The sequence below is a fragment of the Strix aluco genome, chromosome 3, assembly GCF_031877795.1.
Source record: "Strix aluco isolate bStrAlu1 chromosome 3, bStrAlu1.hap1, whole genome shotgun sequence".
Lineage (NCBI taxonomy): Eukaryota > Metazoa > Chordata > Aves > Strigiformes > Strigidae > Strix > Strix aluco.
Window position 1 is genome coordinate 70,299,720 of NC_133933.1, and position 23,402 is coordinate 70,323,121.

Here is a 23,402-nt window from a genome sequence, read left to right on the forward strand (position 1 = left end):
AAGACAGAATGATGAGTAAAAGAACCTCTTTCAGGCTCCATTTCCAGTCGCATTATGGGTCACTATGGGAATGGATTAGGAGCTTGGCATAGAATTAGAGCAAACACCTATCCTGGTGTGGCCATTCTGATAAAACACAAGCCAGTCTGCCCAGCATAGGCAAGTACTGACACTAGATGCTGATGGGACATCTAAGAGCATGTCAGATCGTACTGCAATACAGTTTAAATAAGCATGCAGTGAGGAGTATAATGAACATTTCTTACAGAATAAATAGCTTTGTGTTAAGACTGAGAGCAGCCCAATTATAAGACCAACACATACAAGTACAAACAGAACTTCCAAATATATTCTCTGTGTTTCCAATGATCATTCATTACATGTATATATAGGTAAATGATACACAGGTAAGCATTATTTGTTTCCTGACCAGGTATTTCCCATTACTGACAAGAATGACTGACTTCGATGACGTCCACTACTGCCTGTCGGTGCAGCACGTATCTCTGCCAGCTCTGCCAGTGCTGGTGCCCCGCCTATCACAATTTCCTGGCATAGTTTTTAACTTTATTTATAACATTTGTCATTGCTTATGTTATGTATTCTTCTAGGCCTGTTTACATTTACAACAAACAGTCTTCTATCCAATTTGACCTGCACTTTTCCCCTATGGGTACATCCTGTTATTTTCCACTCAACTCAAAGCCTGGAAATGTTAATTTCTCACTGTTCTGAGGCCTCCATCTATCAGCTAGAATTTGGGATGATCAGCTTTATTTTTCTGCAGTAGACATAGGTTTCTATGGAGTTACCAGCACTAGCTGAACCTAGGTTCATGGCCAAACAGCCACAGACAGCTCAGAAAACAGTGTCAAAGAGCCACGAAATTTTAAAACTGCCTTGATTTGACATTTAATCTAAAAACCACTGCACATATGTATCATCAGATGTTTTCAGATAAATGCATTTTCAGTTTATTCTATCTTTATGACTTTTTATGGGAATGAGTAACTCTAATTACAGCAAACTATAGTCCCGTAATAACGTCAGGAATCCTTACTCTAAGAACCAGACCGGGTATTTTGTCGAATTATTCTAAGAACAGACTATTCCAAAACCAAAGAAGGCTAAGCAAATATTTTCGTTAAAAAACCCCAACAAAATAGCTCCCAAATTTTAAACGGCTGTTGCTTTCCCCACTTTGCCCTCGGTCCCCGCTTCCCGCCCCCCCCCCCCCCCCCCCCGTAGGAATCGCTCCCAGGCCGTCAGTAGCCGGGTCTGGGGCCGGGTGCCGTGCAAGGGCCGGGGCCGGGGCCGGGGCCGGGGCAGGGGCCGGGCCCTCAGCCGCCAAGGCCCGCACCCGGCGGGGAGGGACGGGCGGCATCGCGCGGACCGCGGCGACCGCCGGAACGTCCGGGCCGAGCAGCCGCTTCCCGGGGCGGCGCGATCAGGGAAGGAGCTTCCGGCGGGGGAGGGGCCGCCGCGCCGCCGCCTGCGCCTGACCCCGGGCCCGTCGGGGGCCGCCGCTGGGCTGCGAGGCCCGGCCCGGCCCGATGGCGATCCCCATGGTGCCTATGGAGACGCAGTTACAGAGCATCTTCGAGGAGGTGGTGGTGAGTCCGGCCCCGGAGCGCCGCCGCGGGGGAGCGTCCTGGGCGGGCCGGCCCGGGCCCGGGGCTTGCCCGGGGCCCAGCGGCCCGCCGCGCTCTCCCTGGGGGGGTGTGGGGGCATCCTGGAGAACATAAAGAACAGGGGAGAAGGAGGATTTTTGCTTGTCCTGGCGCAGTTCGTGCGCTGGAACCCCGGGGGTGTGGGACACGGCCGCCCTTCTCGGCGGTAGTTCGCGCAGTTTCCGCCGGCGGGCCCACCGCGCGGTGCGCCTGGGAGATCCGCGGAGGGGAGGGGGTTTCTCCGAGCTGAAATCCTCCCTGTGCTGAGTTTTTTATACGGAAGCTGACGCAGAGTAGGACTGGAGACATTCTTCTTCGGCCAACATACTGGCGTGAGTGAATTATGCATACACCTGCATATAGTGGTATCTGTAAAATGAAGCTCAGTTCAGTAGATCATTAGAATAGAATAGACTGTTTCAGTTGGAAGGGAACTACAACGATCACCTAGTCCAGATACCTGGCCACACCAGGGCTGACCAAAAGTTAAATCGTGTTATTAAGGGCATTGTCCAAATGCCTCTTAACCACTGACAGGCTCAGGGCATCGATCACCTCTCTGTTCCAGGGTTAGACCACCTTCTCGTTAAGGAAATTCCTCCCAGTGTCCACTCTAAACCTCCTCATGTGCAGTTTTGAACCATTCCCACACATCCTATCACTGGAACCCAGGGAGAAGAGATCAGCATCTCCCTCTCCACATCCCCTCCTCAGGAAGCTGTAGCGAGCAATGATGTCACCCCTCAGCCTCCTTCTCTCCAAACTAGACAAGCCCAGAGTCCTCAGCCTCTCCTCCCAGGACATTCCTTCCAGACTTTTCACCAGCTTTATTGCCCTCCTCTGGATGCATTCAAGGACCTCCACATCCTTCTTAAATTGTGGGGCCCAGAACTGTACTCAAGGTGAGGCTGCACCAACACTGAATACAGTTCAGTGTATTCAGATATGTGGTTATGGTGTATATGGTATATTCACCATGGATGGATAGTGTATATGGTGTATTCAGATACTGAATCACCTCTTTTGACCAGCTGGTTATGCTGTGTTGGATGCACCCCAGGATGTAGAGGTTTGCCCTCTTGGCTGCCAGGGCTCACTGCTGACTCACATTGAGCCTGCTGTCAACCAGCACCCCCAGATCCCTTTGTGCAGGGCTGCTCTCCAGCCGCTCCTCTCCCAATTTATACTTGGGCCCAGCATTACTCCGTGCCAGGTGCTGAATCCGGCACTTGTTAATTTCATGCCATTGATGATTTCCTGATGTTCCACTCTATCTAGGTCTCTCTGCAAGGCCTCTTGTCCCTCAAGAGAGTCAACAGCACCTCCCAGTTTGGTATCATCAGCAAATTTGCTAATGGTGCATTCAACCTCTGCATCCAGATCATTGATAAATACATTGAACAGAACTGTCCCTAGAATTGAGCCCTGAGGGACACCCCTGGTGACCAGTCACCAGCCAGATGCAGCCCCATTCACTGCAACCCTTTGAGCTCTGCCCTTCAGCCAGTTCTTCACCCAGCGCACCATCAACCCACTCATCCTACAGTTGCACAACTTGTCCAGAAGGATGCTGTGAGGGTCACTATCAGAAGCCTTACTAAAATCAAGAAAAACTACATCCACCGCCTTCCCTTTGTCCCCTAGGCATGTGACCTTATCGCAGAAGGATATCAGATTTATTAAACAGGACTTTCCTTTTGTGAACCCAAGTCATTTGGGTCATTAAGTCATTGTTTTGTAGAGCACAAATGAACAGGCTTCTCCGTAGATATCAGCACTTCATGGTTGGAGACAGTGGGGTGACAGTAGCTGATAAGGTCCTGAACAGGGACCTGATGTTTTGGACAGAAGAGACTCATTGAACTGTCTGAACTGGAAAGAATGTGTAGGTCTGACAGAGAGACGTTTAATTGAAAGTAATGTCCGTATGATGAATTTCAGTAGAGGGAAGGTTGGGTTTTCTTTCTGTTTGAAGTTTGCACTATAAAATGCACGAGGTACCTTTCTTTGAATGGTGTTCGGTTGCTTGTAGCGTATTAATTACCCATACCTGATTGATTTCTCATTTTGGCACTGTCACTCAGATTACGTTTTTATATGTTTAACATTGTGATTTGACTGTGTGGTCACATTGCTTGTTTTTAAGCCATGTTATTTGCCTAAAATTCTTATGGAACAAAAAAAAAGGCCCTCACAAAATTTCATTGCATTTTTGAAGCTGTAACTGAGAAAATAGCAAGTTATTACTTTCACTGCTGCTCTTACAGACTTGGTAAGTTTCACTGCTGCCCACCTAAGTTTCCGTGCACAACAGATGAGTATTGCTTTCTCTTCTGCTTCTTGAGAAAGCTGTGATGTCATGGTTTAAACCCCTCTGGCAACCAAGCACCATGCAGCTGCTCACTCCCACTCCCCTGCCTGGGGGATGGGGGAGAGAATTGGAGGGACAAAGGTAAGGAGACTCATAGGTTGAAATAAAAACAGTTAAATAATTGAAATTAAATAGACTAATAACAATAATAGAAAATACAGATGGGTAATGCGCAATGTGATTGCTCACCGCCCACTGACTGATGCCCAGCCTGGTCCCAGCTAGTGATCCCAGAGAAGAGAAGATCCTGAAAACCACAATCCCGGAAGCGAGAGCCCCTGCTTCCCGGCCAACCCTCATCTGTATACTGAGCATGACGTTATATGATATGGAATATTTCATTGGCCAGTTTGCTTCTGCTGCTCTGACTAAGCTCCTTCCCAGCTGCACCGGTACACCTGCACACTAGCAGGACGTCGGAAGTTGAAAAGTACTTGATTTCTTAGCAACAACTGAAAACACCAGTGTATTATCAACATCCTTGTCATACCAAATCCCACACTGAATCCAAAACACAACACAATTCTAGCTGCTAAGAAGAAAAATTAGCTCTATCCCAGCTGAAACCAGGACATGTAAGTAACAGTGACAGGCAGTTCTAGGCTGTATGATTGAAAAGGATCACCAGAAAGATTATTTTGTTACATACTCTTATTTCTACAATATAAAAATGAAAATACATAGTGGTCAGTTACAGATCACATCTAAGTATAGTATGAAATTCTTACAGGATGTAGAAAAAGTTGTAGGGTAGTATTTTCCAGAACCTCTTTGCTGGTGTATTAGAATAATGATGTAGAAGCCTTTGAGCAAAACGGAGTTAAAAAAAAAATGTTTTAGAGGAGATAAGTTGGCTAATCATATATAGTCTTTCACCTAGTACAAGGCCATATAATCATTCAATGGAATTTAAAAAGCAATGCATCTAAACTCAGATGAGAAGGTAACTGTATATAATTGATTTGTGTAACTGAATGTCATGGAACATAAGTGGGACAGAAACTTAATGGATTCAAAAATACTAATTTTTTCAAATTGTGAGAAAAGAGCTGCAGTAACAGAATTGAACAATTTCTCCAGCTTTGGGAAGTAAATTAATCTCTAGATGTTTAGAAGGAAAAAAAATCTTAAACAAAGAGCCTTAATCTGGATCCACAAAGTATGGTGTTTATCTATTTATATGAAAACAAAGCAATCCGAACTTTGGAATAGTCTAGCATAGCAGAAGAATTACATCTCTCTCTGATTTAGTCCCATAACAGAATGACTTACTCTTTTGTGCTTCATCCTGGTGGTGTGATACTCATAGAAAACCTCTTGACAATAGCTCACTCAGGGTTTTTCTCTTACAGAAAACAGAAGTAATTGAAGAAGCTTTTCCTGGGTAAGTGTAATATTAGTTCATTTGTGCAAGACTTTCCATATAAATGTGTTTTTCTACTTGTGCTCTTTCATTGGGCACTGCTAATAACTGATGTTCTTACTTGCATTAGTATGTTTATGGACACTCCTGAAGATGAGAGAACCAAACTGATCAGCTGCCTGGGCGCTTTTAGACAGTTCTGGAGCAGTCTTTCCCAGGTTAACATTTAATTTGTTGCTTTCGTGTTCTTTATATACTTTTTTTAATATAGTGATATCTTGTCTAGTAGACAAAGACTTAAGCTATAAGGTCTGTGTCCAGTTATTCAGAATCTAGTTTCAGATATGGCGCTGTAAAGAATATAGGAAGACTTTGCAAGAAAAAAGATTCATTTTGATATTAATAAGATTATATAGTTGTTCAGCTGAGGTTGGTGTGCAGTGCAAATCAAGATAAGCAAATAAAAGTGTAAAGTGTAAAGAAATAAACAGAAAAAGGTAGTTTCTTACAGGATTTCTGGTAGAAGTGAATAAGGAGGGAAAAGTAGGAAATACATGTTTATGTTCAAAAATTACTTTTCAGAAGTTAGATAACTCTAGGCACTCTACTGTAATTGGAGACCTGGTCATCTTTGTTTTCACTGAATTTGATTATAACTGTGAAAAGGAAAGAATAATATAGAACAGTTCTATTTTATTCTATTCTGTGCTAACTTACGTGTGAAAAACAAAGTTGAGTATAGAAATCAATGTGTCAGCTAGGAGGTGTTTCCAGAACTGGGCAACTTCTGTTGAATGACTGGACTTCAAAATAAGATCAAAAGACATAGGAAAAACTGTATGTGGGACAACTGCACAACTACCATTTATAATCTTGTTCTTGTGTTAGTTTCATTTCTTCATGGTAGGATGCTATATGAATTTTACAGTTTGTACAGTTTTCACTCTTTCTCCCCTCTACTGCTTTTTCAGGAATCTCATGAACAGTGCGTCCAGTGGATTGTAAGATTCATTCATAGCCAGCATAGTCCTAAAAGAATTTCTTTTCTTTATGACTGTTTAGCAATGGCAGTAGAAACTGGACTTTTACCACCCAGGTAAGCTATGTTGGAATGAATTGATGAGCAGGATACATGGAAGTTGTAATATTGGAGGGTATTTTATGATGATGATGTAAATTTATTGCTGGAGAACACGTGCTTGTTATCTGTCATTCATTCTTGCATTGTCTCCTTCGGCTAGGATGGTTTGTGAATCTCTGATAAACTCTGATACGCTTGAATGGGAAAGGACACAGTTGTGGGCATTAACATTTAAGTTGGTCCGGAAGATTATTGGAGGTGTAGACTACAAGGTATCTTCCACTCATTCCTTTCTTTGTGCTTTCTGGCTTTGTTTTTATGATTTTATGTCAAAGTCTGCTTTTTCGTACTTGAGCTTTAATAGATAATTCTGTATGGACAATGTAACTCTTCCTACTCTTTTCTCTATTAAACAGTTATCTTTCATGCTTCTTTCAGTGACAAGCTAAATAATCGTAATGTAGTTGCAGAAGTGGTACACATGGGAAAGTAATACTATCAAGCATTAAGGCTGAAGTTCTGTCATGTGCCCTGACCCCTGTTGCTATGTAGGAAAAAGGTCCTGAAAGCTGAGTCTTTGGCAGGGTACAGCTCTAATAGAAGGAGTAGGAAACCATGCAGCTCTTGGAGAGAATCACCTCACCAAGCGTTGGTGAGCGTGTTAGAGCAAAAACCATAAAATGCAGCGTTGTACTTTGGTCAGCCTGCACAAGCCATTGTAGGTTGGATGTCTCTGGATGCACATCAAAATTTCAACGGTTACTTTCTTGTCTGGATTATCCTAAGATTGAGAAGTTCCGTAAGGAGTTTTATGTCATTAACGTTCACATTCTCAGTAGCAGTCTGTCTTCTGACACTTAGCAACAAACAACTAATTTATCTGTCAAAATATTGTCTGACCATATTGATTGTGTAATCTTTCTGCCAGAAAGAAAGGATATCTGGGAACATTAATTTTGCATGCTTTCTTTTAGGGTGTGCGTGATCTGTTGAAAGTGATTCTAGAGAAAATCTTAACAATTCCAAACACTGTGAGCTCAGCTGTTGTACAGCAGCTTTTAGCAGCAAGAGAGGTAACTATCTGAATTTTGTATGTTATCACTATAGAGGAAGATATGCCTTATTCTTTTGTTATTAGTGAGTTTCAAGGGCTGGAATGGCTCTCTTTGAGAGTTGGTACAGTTCAACAGCAAAGACTTGTTCTTTGTGCTCTAATTCTTTTCTGTAATTGCATTTTATACAGTAAACAAAGAGCTTTTGGGGGATATTGTAGATAAGCACTAAAATCCGTACAGGAGAGTCAGGCCCAGTGTTTAACTTACCTAAGGTAAGATGTATGAGATATAATACTGAGATTAATTTCTTTATTTTTTTCTTAGTGAATAAAAATAGTAATTTTTGATGGTTTAGCCCCTGCCGGGGTCTGAGACCACGCGGCTGCTGCCCCTCCCCCACAAAGGGAGTGAAATACAAAGCCCTGAGACTGAGATAAGGAAAGATTTAATACAACAGAGCAACAGCAGCACAACAAACAGTAACAATAAGAATAACAGTGATAACAATGAACAGAGCAAAGTATATACTGATACAGCAAAGAGAGAACCGGCTGCGCCAACCCACGGGATCACCGATCACCGATTCTTCCCGCGCTCGCGCCAGCATGATATATGAATAACCCGGCTAGAGCTTCCCCCCACTGCTGGGGAAACTTAACCCTATCCTGGCTAAACCAGGACATAATTGTTTTCAATACTTTGTAGGCAGACACAGAGGCATAGTTTTACTTAGGGTGAAACAGTCTAACTTACACAATTAAAAACAGGTTTTAAACTAATGTGGTACTATTAGAATACAACTTAAGAAAAAGTACTTTAATTCTTATATCTATTTTCATGGGCTGCCTCAAACTGGTAGACAGACTATATCTTTGTTTACTTTATCCAAAGTCTTTTACACTGATGTATTTTTTTGCCTATAGGTGGTAGCCTACATTTTGGAAAGAAATGCATGTTTGTTACCTGCCTACTTTGCAGTTACAGAAATCAGAAAACTATATCCTGAAGGAAAACTTCCCCACTGGGTAATGATATGATATCAAATCATGTAATCTGGAGTTTTGTTCCACACAAAACAAAATTGCCTTTATTTTTTTAAAACAAAAGTTTTTAAATGAAGATTTGAAATCTTCTATTCAACAGTAAGATCTGTGTTTAGGTATATAAATTTAAATACAGGCTTGATGTGATTGCAGCAGCAGCTCCCTGTGTTCTTACGTGAAATTGATAACATAGTTTTGACCTACAGCCCAATGTTCAAAGCTCTTGAAGCACTGAGTGGCTTTTGTTGAATACATTTGGAAATGCGGGTCATACTTACCTACCAGTTTGTGCTTTCTCTATGGCTTCAAGATAAGAAAAATGACTTTTTAAATAGCTAAACAGTGTTTTCCTTGTGTTTAAATTCAGTTATGCAAAAATATTTGGGGCTCTGGTGCAATGAAAATGATCATTGTTTCCAGAAAGAATGTAGTGTTGATCCAGTTTTAATTTTGTATTCTGTTAAAATAACTGTTGGGAAAAGGATAAAATCCCAACTCACTTCAATTAATGGAAAACTTGGTGGCTTCTTTTCAGCTAAGATTTAATCCAGAGTATACTAATCTAGGTCCTTTGTGGAATTGTTATTCAGAGGCAAACATAGATCTGTTATAAACAGAAATTCTAAAGTTTGTCTTAAATCAGCTGTTACTAAATGGTGTGCACTGAAATAATATGGTATGTATAGGAGAAACAGTTATTCAAGTGCAAACTGAAAAGAGTGATTCCTGTCCCTTCTTTGTAAGATCACATTTTTCCTTTTATGGTTTTAGGTCCCGGGTGATTTTTCTGACTTGTTGAAATATGTAGGAAGATAGTTATTTTAGTAGATTACTGTATGTTTTATTAAAGCGTATAAACTGTTTCTAAGTCTTAAATATTCCTTATCAGTATCTGGAACTTAAACTCTTTATTTTTTCTTCTCTTCTCACCCAGTTACTAGGTAATTTAGTATCGGATTTTGTGGATACCTTCAGACCTACAGCAAGAATAAATTCCATTTGTGGTAAGAGAATGACTTCATGAATGACTTCAAAATAATTTATTTTGAACTATTTTGTTTCTTATAACCTTTTGGGACATATATTCATCTAAGCAAAATGATTCGGAGCTAATGTTTCATGTAGTATCTTTACTCTTGTCAGTTTGTTTTCAGACTTGCTTCTCTTCAGGTTTGCTTTGAAGGGGAATACTTGTATTGATGAGATCAAAATATTTTTTTGCTACAGTCTGGTAGTGAAAGTGTACTACTTGTTACATGGGCATATGGTTTCTAACTACAGTAGATGTTAAGAAAAGCATAGGTTTTCTGTGCTCAGGGATTTTGAGTTAATACAGATCCACTGGCATGTTAGTTACGGAGTGTTTTATTGGAGCTTTCGTAGCTGCTCAGCCTTATCCCTGTTGTTGTAGGCTCTCTGTGAACATTTCCTAGCTCAAATGAGTACTGGCTCTCCACTTCTGTGAAAGAAAAACTCACCTTCGTTTATTGCCAGAAATATGAAGATTTAAATTTGGCTGTTTTAATTGTGATGTCTGTTGCATTTTTCTTCAGAGATACAAATGTCTTCTGTTCGCTTTAAGAATTAAATAGCTGAACAGCTGCATTATTTCTTCGGTCTGGGCAAGGTTTATTGCAACTGAGCTTCTTCACTGAAGAGATTAAATTCATCTGTAATTCATTGTAATGCTCCAAAGCATTTTGTGTTTCAGAAGCACATAGTTAGTCTTCTATTGAAAGTGTGGCATAGCTTTAATGCATATGACCCACAGGAATCACGGAAAAATTTTTACAAGACTTGTATGTGTAAATGACCTGTATAGATATGGTTGAAGGGAAGAAAGAAATATTTATTTATTTATTACTTGTTTTATCTGATAGTAACATGGCCAGTCTGGGCAATAGAAGTCATGAAATTTGAACTGACAGTGAGATTTAAGTCAAAGTTGAGGCACCTAAATTTAGATGCTGATATACAGGTGCACTAGAGGCTCAATTCAGATGCCTGTATTTAAGCAACTGAAATAAATCCCAGGTGTCTAATCTACACTGACTTAACAAGTCTGAAATTTACCCTACAAAAAACTCATGTGATAGCTGGATCACATTGGCCTACACTGACTGAATTGACTAGATCTCCACTGACTGTAGTTGGAGTACAGATGCTTGTATTTGACTAGTTTACTGAACAGATCCTGCCCACAGTTTGTCTTACAGGCTGAATGAAGGAAAATTGAAAGACGAGCTTATATACTTAGATTAGTAATACCATTTTCCTTGTGGAAAGGATCAGTGTACCAATATTAAATCTCTAGATCAAGCCATGGCAATGCTTCTGGTCTTCTGGTAACCTGAAAGGGTACTTTTAGATTAGTGTTTGCAAATACTTTTATTTTTGGGGTACCCAATCTGAATAAATGGGGATTTTACTTCTTAATTTTATTAGTTGAAAATTAGTTAGAAAAAATAAAATCAGCCTGAAGCAATCCTATGGTAAAAAGCTTTAAACAGTGGAAATCTAAGGAGAGCATACAAGTGGCTGAGGCCACAGAATGAGTAAACAATAGGCCAGTTTCACTGTTTTAGAATTTATGTTTTATTGCATGTAGGTCGCTGTAGTCTTCTTCCTGTGGTAAATAACTCGGGTGCCATGTGTAATTCGTGGAAGCTGGATCCTACAACCCTTCGTTTTCCTTTGAAAGGTCTCTTACCATATGATAAGGTATGTCTTATTAAGCTTCTTAAACAAGTTATATTCAATAAATACGAGTCTTTTCTATCATTAGGGGAAAAAAATAATTTCAACTGTGAATATCTGATTGTTCCCGCTAGGCTAACATTAAAGATGTAGATGTTTTCACTGTGTTACATATTTCAATGATTTCAAGCTATATGCGGAGGACCTTTAAAGTAGCGTTTGGTATAACTGGCCCAGGGTGCTGAAGAACATGAGATGTTTAATGTGCTTTGTGGGTGTGTGCGTGTGAGAGAGCAAGTGAGAGCAGACAATTAATTGGAAAATTAGTTTAGTAGTGGGGAGATGAAAAATAATAGGAAGGTGGTTTCTTCTTTTCTGTACTCTTTGTTATTCCATAGAAAAGATAAATATGTTATATATTCTGGTGTATAGAAAGAATTTAAAAACTGTAACAGATTAGGACAGAAATGCACCTTGTCCAGCATCCTATTCTCCATATCCTAGGTGTCTAAGGAAGGGTATAAAGATAGTGTATCATTAAGAGATATGTAGTGTTCACACTCTACAGCTATTATCATTTTGGATGTTTCCTGAGTCAGACTGGCTTTCTGTATATTTAGTAAACCTTCCTCCTGCAAATATTTGTTCAGTCTCCTCCTGAGCCCTTGTAAGCTTTCAAGCATCCTCAGCATCCCTTTGACAAGGAGTTCCACGCTTCAACTTCATGTTGCATGAGGGATCAGCTCCTTCTGTTTGTTTGGAACCTAGCTTCAGATAACGTTTTTCTTGAAAGTGATTCAGCTATCCGAAGATGCAGTGAGCAGTTGTTCCATATCTGCTTTCTTCACGCTACTCATGATTTTTATACATCTTTGTCATGTGCTTCCTCAGTTGTCTTACCTGGCTTCCTTTGAGTTCTTGACAGTCTTCCAGTATTTCGAGGCTGTTTCAAAAGGTGTGCCATCCTTTTATTGAATGAAGAACATTCTTCTACTTGGTCCCCATAAAATCTTTGCTTCTTAAGAGCTGTTATTATTTTCTCCTTTTTTTTGAGTATCAGCAAAAAGATTTTTCAGATAATACATATCTGCATAAATGAAATTTTTACATTGTTTAACTCAGTTAAGCGAGAACTCAGTATTAAACATAATCTTGAGGCAATATATGTTTGTATGTGATTGCTTTTTTTTTCCCCAAGGATCTGTTTGAGCCACAGACTGCTTTGTTGAGATATGTGCTGGAACAACCGTATTCAAGGGATATGGTCTGCAATATGCTAGGTCTGAATAAGCAGGTACTGTACAATGCTGTAACATGTGATTTAATTCTGCATAGAATCTGCACTATTCTTTTTCTCTTTTCTTTGCTATAGCTAACTAAGCAAAACAGTTTAGGTCCAGAGAGTGAATTTTTTATTTTTGTTTTTTTTTTAATTTTTATTTTTTTATGAGATCATATTAGGTTAATTGGACACTGTTGTTCCTATCATTTGTATATTGCTTTACGAATGTTAAATTGAAAAGTAGAGATTTAAAATATGATTTTTTTTTTGCATTGCTTTTTTTTCCTATAAGGCCAGCCTCAAGTACACCTTTGACAGACAGTAGGAGACTGCTAGCTCAAACAGTAAAAATGGTGGTTATTCATTAGTTTTAAAGCATTGTTGTACTCTGTTATATTGGCATGTTATAGTACTAGAATAGTGAAAAGCTGGGTTTTGTTTTGTTACATTTTTTCTTTTTGTACCTTAGAATGGGAGGGCTTAGTCTGACTTGGGGATCCTTGAGGCTGGCCTCATAGTCACTGTTTTGTCTTTTCTTTTTTTCTTCCTTTATTTTTGTTCTGTCCTGTCTTGTCCTGCCCATCCTCCAATGCTCTAGACCTTGAACATTGCTCAGGTATGTTCACAACCTTACTGTTGTATTGTGACTAACGATACGCTGGCCGCTTTGTAGCCACTGATTCCAGTTAGAGAATACATGTACAGCCAGGGCTTGAAATTGGCAGGACCATTAGTCAAGGGCAAATTCTCACTACAGATCTCTAGAGATATGAGAGATGTAGCATAAAGCTGACAGTCAGTGGTCCTTTGGTCCTAAAATTTTTGTTGGAATGGACTGTTCCCATTTCCCTTACCAGTCATAAGAACTTTTACTTTGTCTGCTGGAATTTTCAGATGAGGAAAGATTCTTAGTTCAAAATTTCTTTCCTTATGCAGGTGGAAGAACATCCACTGAACTTGACTGTAAAATTGTAAAGCTGTAAATACATCGTTGGTTTTTTTTAAAAAAAAAAAGCTTTACTAGTGGAATTTTCTTATCATTAGGAAGACTCTGTAACGAACTTCCCAACAGGCAATTGTAATATTCTCCAAGCTAGGTGAAAGAAAGGTAGTGCAGAATACCATGTGAAAAGTAGTTCCTTAAAATTTGACTACTTGTTTAAATAAATAAATAAACATCTGAGCAAATCAACCAAGTGGACTTCTGCTTGAAATTATGGGTATTATATTTACAGTTGATCCCTTGTTAAAATAATGAATTCCACACCTACTTTAAAAGACGTTGTTTAAGACTTATAAAATAGCGTTGCTGTTTGCAATACTATAGTGAAGGTTGTGTCAGTGTTTCCATTTTTAAGAAACTTTTTTCAGATTTGTAACTTGACTATAAAATTTACATGATCCTGAAACCTTGTGTATATTTCCCATTGTAAGTGAAATACACCAGTGCTCTTTCTGAATTGGGACAATGTTTTTGAATGCGCAGATTCTTACATCTTGGCAAACAGTACTCTGTGTTGTATATGACAATCTTTTGTATTTGAGACTTAAAGCAGCTGAAATGTTAAACCTTGGAAATGAGCTGCTAGGTTTAGTGTTGAAATGAGTAGTATTTGTATTCTGTGTCTATTTCTGTGTCTACATTCAGTTAATAAACTATTCCTCTATGCATCTTGTAGCTGGTAAATAATACAAGATCTAGAGAAAAAATGTATTGAACCCATTTTATTCATCTAATTATGATGGTCTGTGCCTTCTGTTCAAAACATTAATGTTAAAAATGCTGTTTTTTAACTCCTACTTTACTGTCCTCTAAAAGTAATTGAAGAAAATTTAAATGAAGTAATGAAATATATAGAACTATACTTCTTAAAATCTGTTTACTAGTATAGGAATTCTTACACAAAGTTTCAACCTGGCGTGAATTTTTATGGCCAAGGAACAAACTTGAAGAAAGTAGCTTATAAAGGAAATGCTGACAGAACATGAACTATAGCTGTGCTACTACAATTACACCAGCATAAAGATGGTTGGAGTGTTGAAAATTTGTGAGTTAAAAATATAAATATAGAGTAGGGTGATGTAATGGTATAGAACAGGAAATAATGTTCCATTTAAACATTCATATACTCTGTTTAAAACTGTGGAAAACAGTAAAATTTTACTTGCTTTTAGGTACAAGTTAACTTCATGTTATAGTTGAATTTGTTAATGTAGCCAGCCACCTGACAAAAAATAGTAGCATACTTTTCAGAAGTTGTGTAATTGTATTGATGCTTTCAGTAAAATGGCTGATAATTTTGTATTTTATTATTAGAACTGAACTAACCTGCACAAATGAATTAACAGTATAATAGAAGACAATAAGAAATGCAAATAGTGCCAAGTTTGTTTCAAAATAAATATAGAAACACCTCAAAGCAATGATCATTATTTATTTATGATCATTAATTACTTATGTGGAGCTGCTTGTATGCCCTGTCAACTATTTACACAGATCCAGTTGCAGGATTGGAGCCTTCATTTGAATCTTTTGGCATCACAAACTAGGTATGGTTCAGCCAAATTTGTCCTAGTTCGCAAATATTCTTGAAGATGAACAATGAAATGTTCTGGTTCAATCTTAATTAAGCAGATCTATGTTAGGAAACTGTTCACTCAAGCCATCTCTGAATTGTGTAAAAAAAAAAGTACAAATCCAGCTCTCCTGTTAATCTTGCAGAGAGAAAAATGAAGGTAAAATTTGATACATTTATAGATTCATATGTTCCCTTTAGGATTCTAAGTTCTGCTGTGGGATTTGTTGTGGGATGAGGTTTTCTAATACCTTTATGAAGTATATGGGTTTGAGTCCAGATTTAGTAATACGAACTTCAAAATGTTTCTTCTGTTGGAGTCTGGGGATTTTTATTTTTTGCTGCTGTGTACTTCTGTGTGGGACAGTACCTTCTCTTGTATACCTGTTTGAAATGGTCTATAGGAAGTAGTGATTTAAATTGTATTTTATCATGTATGTTATGATGGTTTACGGTTGGACTCAATGATCTTAAGGGTCTTTTCCAACCTAAATGATTCTGTGATTTGATATCAATTTATATTCAGCTGTTAGCTGGGGTGATACTTCCCAATACTTAATTATCTTTTAAATAATTTACTGAGGTATGTAATAATCTGTTTTTTGGAAAATGATTAACCGTTCAAAGTGTCTTAATACACTGATGCCAAATTAAGATTCAGTTAGGAATCCTACAGTTGGTTCTTAAAATGGAGCTTTAGTAATGTCTTAAGGACGTAAGTCTTTTTGGACATTTTGGTTTATATCTTTACCTTCTCTGTATGTACAGACTTGCATGAAGAATAAAATGCCATTTTTGCTTGTGTAATTGCAGTCAGGATTGTATTGCAGTCCTCTAAACAATGAAAAACTTTGTTAAACTTCGACTTCTCTGGGTTGGGGAATATTTGAAAGAGGAGGTAATTTTCAGGTGTCTTGTTTCTGTACTGTTATACAAACTTCTAATTAGCAGCTATTGTATTAATGATTTTGCTCTTTAAATAGTATATTTGGCTGGTCACCTTTTAAACCAGAGTGGTGATCTGCAGCTTTGAGTAGGAAATTATCTATGCCATACGCTGTTCAGGTGATTGTGTAGTTTTATTCTCTCCTAGCTACAAACCAGGATAGTTTGCTTGGGGATGATGTTGTTTATTTCATGTCTGTCCATGCATTGTGTAAGCAGAATCATTAAGTGAAAGGAACGATGACATAATGCAATATTCAAAAATCGACTTTCCTTTCCGTTTTATTTTTGAAATATTGTAAGTTGACGCTGGGAGGTTACTATCCAATATTACTAGTGTTAACATGGTGAGGTACTTTAGGGGTGTGATTATTTTTTAGATATTTCTCATTGCAGGAGTGTGCGTTGACAACACTTGAGTGCAACTTCCTTGTTGAAACTTACTCCACTTTTTTAATGAGGAAAACTTGAGAATGTCCACCTAACTTGGTAGAAATAGAATCGGGCATAATACAAACAACAAGCTTTGAGTTTTTGTGTCTTGATAGCATATAGTTTTGGAAAATGGAAGTGGGGTGGGGGACTATAGTTCTGTCTTGTATTAACGACTTCAGATGTTTAACTTACACATTTTGAATTGGACTTTTGGAGACACCATTTACTCTTGCAGGGATATTGGGCTCTGCAGTTTGGTCTTCTGAATCCATTTCTTAAGTATAGATTTTTTTTTTAAATATTTTTGAGCTAAATGTTGTTCGCTTAAAATACTCAAAAACTATAGTAGCTTGCAGGTAGCCTTACCGACTTCTTAAAATACTTTTAGGGAACACTTCGAATGCTACCTGCCCACCTTCACCTCCCCTGCCCAAAAAAACCCTCAACCAACTGGAAAGCAAAAAACACAAGCCCAATTGAAGCTCTGATCCACTTAAAGTACTACTAGTCCATCAGAGGGCTGGTCTCAAGAAATTTTAATATCAAGTTGTCATGGTAGTGCTTTTTTTCCCCCTGTATTTCTTTATGGTTTAATAATGTTTTCAATTAGATTACGTATTTGTCAGATCTTTAAATATTATTTTCAGGGCAGAATGGAGAATATGTATTTATGTAGCCAAATTACAAAAATTTGAATAATGTTCTCTTTAGGAAAAAAGGATAGTGGTTTTGAGTGCTGTGTTTTTCCATATAAAATCCAAAACAGTGTTTGGGGTTTTTTTGTTGTTTGTTTTTGTTTTGTTTAAGCCATACCAAAACATGAATTCCTACTTATTTGTGAGGGGAATCAGCTCTCACCTATATTTTTATTCATCTCAGTGTATACTGAGATATTCTTTCAGTTACGAATAAACCAAGGCCCCAATCCTGCAAATTCTTATGCAGCACAGTATTTTATTCCTGACTGCTCCAAAACTATAGATACAAAATTTGTGCAAAAATGTATATTCACTGAAAACACAGAAAAAAAATGCCAGAAAATTAAATTAGTGAAGATAGAATGTGAAGTACTGCTATATATCTTATTGAAAATTGTTCTTAAAGCAACAAAAGCGTGATTTTTAGAATAAAAGTATGAATCTATTTTTTTAATTTCCTGGCTCTTAAACTTTTCCCAATCTTAGAATTATTCAGAATAGTGAAAATTCCTACTGGAAATTCTGGCTTTCTTTTTAACAGTAATATTTTCCTGTTATATTCTTTGAATAACTTTATTCTAAATTAATATAGCCTAACATGATTAGGCTTTTGGACATTAACCCAGTGCTTAGCAAACTATTAAATTTCAAGCCCTGTACGTAGTAGTTTTGCATGCTGGATTATAAACTAGTCTGTAGTGTTGCCTGTTGCACCCTGCTCTGCTTCATAATTAGTTGCTTTGGGAGGGGGAAAAAAACGAACCACAAAAAGCCCAGAGTATTCTCAGCTGGTGGTGTTAATACTGTTCTCTGTAAACCTGTAACGTGGTTGATCCGTAATAATGACATTATGTACTGGAAGAGAAGGTGAAACTGTAATCAGTGCTTTCTGTTTTAGTTAGAGGTTTGTGTTAAGCATGCTTCAAGAAAGCACAGCTGGAATTGTAGCTTTCTGCAGTTTTGAGCTGGCGAAGAGCATGCAACAGGGGATGCTGTTCACTATATTTTGTCAACTTTTCCCATTCTTGCATTTTATTTTTAATTGAAGAGAATCTCTTTTTTTTTTTTTCATGGCAAAAGACTACCATCGATGAAGGTAGAACAAGCATCTCCTTTCAGCATCTCTCTTTCCTTTTATTATTTCTTTCTTGATTAATTAAAAGGGGTTTTTTAGGCTGCCTGGCTAGTAAGTCAAAGAACTCATCTAAGGTATCCCTAAAATGTTTTATGAGTATTTGGGCAATCTTTTAAAACTTTTTTACATACACCTTTTTGCCTCTAGAAAGGGATACTGCATTTTCATGATTAGTGTTTGAGCAGCTCAGTTCCTTTTCTTTTGTATCATTAAAGTAATAATGTTTTCTTTAAGGCTGCATTATGTTACAGGCATCAGGTATGGAGGGAAAAAAAAAATCAACCCTGAATAGAGATTGTAGTGAAACAGAGGTTATGTTATTTCCAAAGTGCTAGCACTGTCAGGAATAAGTTAAATTCCACACAACTTTTTGTCCTTAGAAATAGTACTTAGTATGAGTGTAGCTATATGAATGCAGGGTAATAAAAGGTTGTAGCACTAAAGAACTTGTGATATGTGACATTATACTTGATGGGCTTAAATTGAAGATTTATAATCTTGAGTTCCAAATCACTGGTAGTGGGCCTGCTTTACATACATATGTGCTAACGTATCTAATGCATATATAATGTATTCCTTACTTGATCATTATTAAAAAACTTAAGGGAAGGTGTGTATTTTAAGTGATTTTGTGTTTCCATAGTTCACTGTAGAGATTGTGGCAGTCTCAGTCTAACAGCTGAAGAGCTCATCACTATGATATGTAATTTCTGTTCTATTCACAGTATGTAGAACATACCACTTTTATCAGATGAAAATTAAGTCTTTTTCATCTAGTCTTGTACCAGGTGGTGCTGTGTCAGTAGGACAGCATCTGATCGTAGGGATATTAACCATGTGTTAATTCCGCTGCTAGTTGTAGGTTGTAGGTGAGCCCAAAATGAGAGTGAAAAAGAGAATAGTCATTAAACACCTATATTGTGTATTGAGATGTTTCCTCTGGGTTTGGTGGTATAGTTGATATATCTTTTTCTTTATGATGATTCGCACTTTTGAAATGTACTTAAATGAGAAAAGAAGGGAAAAAAACCACCACCAACAAAACCCCTCAAAACAAACAAAAGAACCCCCACCAGTGTATTAAAAGAATGGACTTTGTTTTCCATGAATGCAAGATCAGAGAAATAACATTCTGCATGAATTTATTAAAAAACACAAACAAAACCCCCAGGTGTTATTTGTGCATTGATTGTGTTTTGGAACCGAGTAGGGAATTAGGTAACGTGTGATAAAAAGTAAAAGTCATTGGGACCTGTAACATAGTGCAGCTTTAATACACTGGCTTATCCTTAACTTAAGTTCAGACTTCATTTCATGCTTCCCAGCCTTCTGTCAAAATACTGTACTGTAACTGCAACTGTACAAGTTCTGAAGTTAATGGCAAGGCTTTTGGAATACTGTATCTGATCTCTGCCTTACAGCACAAGCAGCGCTGCCCTGTGCTGGAGGACCAGCTGGTGGATCTTGTGGTGTATGCCATGGAACGGTCTGAGACTGAAGAGAAGTTTGATGATGGTGGAACCAGTCAGCTTCTGTGGCAGCATCTCTCCAGCCAGCTCATTTTCTTTGTGCTCTTTCAGTTTGCAAGTTTTCCTCATATGGTCCTGTCACTCCATCAAAAGGTAAATTGTTTGTATCGCTCCCACGCGGTAAGAGAAATTTTAAAAACAAAACAAGTTTAAGAAATAAAAGGTCACTCACCCCTTCAAGAAGTACCTTATGTGTAAATTTTTGATTATTGTGCTCTGTGGAAGTAAGTCAAGTTCTCAAGTTACGTTGCTGTGAGCTAGGTCTGTTTCTAGAGTATTCAGTTACAGGATGTTACATTATATTTGGATTCAAAATGTGCTAGTAACTAGAATAAGGAGATAAACTGGCATAATTCAGAACATCTGAGTACTGTGTTGTTGCATCCAATTTACAACCAAGCCTCAGAGTGAATGCCCGGTTCAGTTTGTGAGCTAAAGAAACATGCCATGTAAATGGATGCACGAACTTACAGTTTGTTTGTCTAATCAAAGCAATCTAATCAAAGATCTTTTGTCCAATTACAGTGACATTGGCAATCACAGTCCAAAGTAATTATTACTTCCTAATAATAATTCTGTTAAAACTGATATGCTTTCTAGTATTTACCCTTTTCTCTGGTGCTCAACACCTCTCTGAATTCTAAGGGTGGTGGTGCTAATCCTCCATAAGAAAGGAAAGGAAGGGTTACAGTAAGTCAGCAACATCCTGAGCTCTTTGCTGAGAGAAATATGGAGTTGATGGTAAGAAAGGAGTGTTCTTTTTCCTCACTGTAGGGTTATCTTGTGGCTGTTTAGATACAGTTTCTCACATGCACTACACATTGCTCCATCTTCATTTGTCCACAGTTTCATGTTACATCAAAATTTACTACATATGTTATGTTTTACTTGTGATGGATTCTAGATCTCTGCTCTCTTTGGTATCGTCAAATTGGTTTTACCAGGGTTGCATTCCTTTAATTACTGTTAATGAACCTTTGAGACAATAGGCACTATACAACGCAATTGCATAAATCTAATCGAAAACTAAAGCAAGCCAGATAAGAGTAGAGGTTAAGACTAGAGTACTGGTTATTAGAGAATTGCTGTTATGGATAAAGAATTTAAATAACAAAAAAATAAATCGTCATGAGTCCAGATGAAGCGAGCCCAAGTTGTTCTGGTTCAGAGACTTTCTTTATAGGTAGAGTAAATATAAAACCTATGGCCTGCTGCTAGCAGTGGCAATACTTGTACTTGGCTACAGGTTTACAAGGTGACAGTTTAAGTCTAATATTTAAGAGTTGCTAATTTTTCAAAACAGTGATCCTCAAGAGCTAAATGTGTTTTAAATCTTACATTGTTGTGGTCCTCTGAGAGTCTGCTTCTGTGTAACAACTACTGTACCTGTTTGCCATCTTTCTGAAAACATGACGTGCATTTCTGCCTAAGTCCTCCTATGAAATTCCCAGTAATCTCTGCTGGAACTGTTTTAGTCTGCCCTTCTACTTTTATAGGAATCTTTGCAGTGATTTTTCTTCTGCATATAGTATTTGTCTGTTACTGAGTGTTTTTGACAGTTGGCAGGCCGTGGTCTCATTAAAGGAAGAGACCATCTCATGTGGGTGCTACTCCAGTTCATCTCCGGCAGCATCCAGAAGAATGCACTGGCTGACTTCCTCCCAGTTATGAAGCTTTTTGACCTGCTGTATCCTGAGAAAGAAGTAAGTCTTTTCTCTGAAATTAAGTTTTATTTTTAATTCAACTTAAGACCTTTATATGTCAATATTACAATCATTCTTGAGTCACTGTTACAGCAGTGTGCTGCATAGTTGGAGAGAGATGTTTCATAATGAAATGAAAATTTTCAGGATTTCCTAACTATGTTTCTTCAGTAACCATGTTTGTGCAGTGTTTTTAGGGGGGAAAAAAACCTTCTGTTAACTCCTCTCTTCTTTGACTTTGATTTGACTAAGGTTTTGAGGAGTTTGTTAAAGCACTGAGGATACTATTAAGGAATAATATGGAATTTTATTGTTACATCTGGGCTGTAACAGAATGATACTTTGAGAGACACTTTGAGGTGCAAAGAACTGAACAAGACACTTTAAATTTGTTTTATATTAATGGTTACTTAATGTTCATTCTGCCATAGCAAATCAAATCCTCTAGAATAAACGTTCCTGAGGAAGGGGAAGTTAGGGGAAGTTCTTAAACCTCCGTCATGACAGCACTGTCAGCATGAAGTCCTGATTGCTTTCTCTTATCATAGGGCACTCTACTTTGGGTCAGTAGATACATTAACACAAATGTGTGGTTTGCCAAACTGATACGTAGCAATTTTTCCCCCTCTTAATTTAGTTTGGACCCATAGAAATTCTGCAGTACAATTCATTTCATGAACTTGCAATTGCTTTTGTCAGCACAAAATATGGGAAAGCTGACGGGATTATTTTAACTGTAGTGATGGGCTCTGAGTTACACTTGTTTAAAGTGTTTGTGGGACTACATCATTTCTGAGGCTTCAATTTCATAGAATCATAGAATGGTTTGGGTTGGAAGAGACCTTAAAGGTCATCTAGTTTCATGGGCAGGGACACCCTTCACTAGACCAGGTTGCTCAAAGCACCATCCAACCTGTCCTTGAACACTTCCAGGGAGGGGGCAGCCATAACTTCTCTGGGCAACCTGTTCCAGTGTCTCACCACACTCACAGTAAAGAATTTCTTCCTTACATCTAATCAAAATCTACCCTCTTTCAGTTTAAAACCGTTACTCTTCATCCTATCCCTACACTCCCTGTTAAAGAGTCCGTCCCCATCTTTTCTGTAGCCCCCTTAAGTACTGGAAGGCTGCTATAAGGTCTCCCTGGAGCCTTCTCTTCTCCAGGTGAACAACCCAACTCTCTCAGCCTGTCCTCATAAGGGAGGTGCTCCAGCCCCCTGATCATCTTCATGGCCTCCTCTGGACCCCCTTGAGCAGCTCCATGTCCTTCTTATGTTGAGGGCCCCAGAGCTGGACACAGTACTCCAGGTGGGGTCTCACGAGAGTGGAGTAGAGGGGGAGAATCACCTCCCTTGACCTGCTGGTCACACCTCTCTTGATGCAGCCCAGGATACAGTTGGCTTTCTGTGCTGCAAGCACACATTGCTGGCTCATACTGAATTTTCCATCCACTAATACCCCCAAGTCCTTCTCCTCAGGGCTGCTCTCAATCCACTCTTCACTCAGCGTGTATTTATGCGTGATATTGCCCCGACCCATGTGCAGGACCTTGCATGGGCCCACCTCTCAAACCTGTCCAGGTCCCTCTGGATGGCACATGCCTTCCCTCCAGTGTGTCAACCGCACCACACAGCTTGGTGTCATTGGCAAACTTGCTGAGGGTGCACTCAATCCCACTTTCCATGTTGCCAGCAGAGCTGTTAAATAGCACTGGTTCCAATACCTACCCCTGAGGAATGGCACTTGTCACTGCTCTTCACTTGGACTTTGAGCAAGTCTTGAGTGTGACCATCCAGCCATCATCAAATCCATATCTCT

General features: G+C 38.6%; 1 protein-coding gene across 7 annotated transcripts in view; it reads left to right on the forward strand.

The window, feature by feature from the left end:
- Positions 1-1,476: 1,476 nt before the first annotated feature.
- The window catches only part of MED23 (mediator complex subunit 23), a 42,870-nt gene continuing 20,944 nt past the window's right edge, over positions 1,477-23,402 (forward strand). For 2 of the 7 annotated variants that reach the window (XM_074819087.1, XM_074819091.1), the window contains exons 1-13: positions 1,477-1,613; positions 5,394-5,425; positions 5,535-5,622; positions 6,376-6,500; positions 6,646-6,757; positions 7,460-7,558; positions 8,464-8,565; positions 9,518-9,587; positions 11,192-11,304; positions 12,479-12,574; positions 13,161-13,178; positions 19,773-19,973; positions 21,440-21,583. In XM_074819087.1, the coding sequence (XP_074675188.1) occupies positions 1,554-1,613; positions 5,394-5,425; positions 5,535-5,622; positions 6,376-6,500; positions 6,646-6,757; positions 7,460-7,558; positions 8,464-8,565; positions 9,518-9,587; positions 11,192-11,304; positions 12,479-12,574; positions 13,161-13,178; positions 19,773-19,973; positions 21,440-21,583 (1,260 nt within the window). In that variant the 5' untranslated portion in view covers positions 1,477-1,553. Of the gene's footprint in view, positions 1,614-2,675; positions 4,123-5,393; positions 5,426-5,534; positions 5,623-6,375; positions 6,501-6,645; positions 6,758-7,459; positions 7,559-8,463; positions 8,566-9,517; positions 9,588-11,191; positions 11,305-12,478; positions 12,575-13,160; positions 13,179-19,772; positions 19,974-21,439; positions 21,584-23,402 lie in introns of those variants that run through there. The other 5 variants (XM_074819088.1, XM_074819092.1, XM_074819089.1 and 2 more) reach the window with 4 other exon arrangements.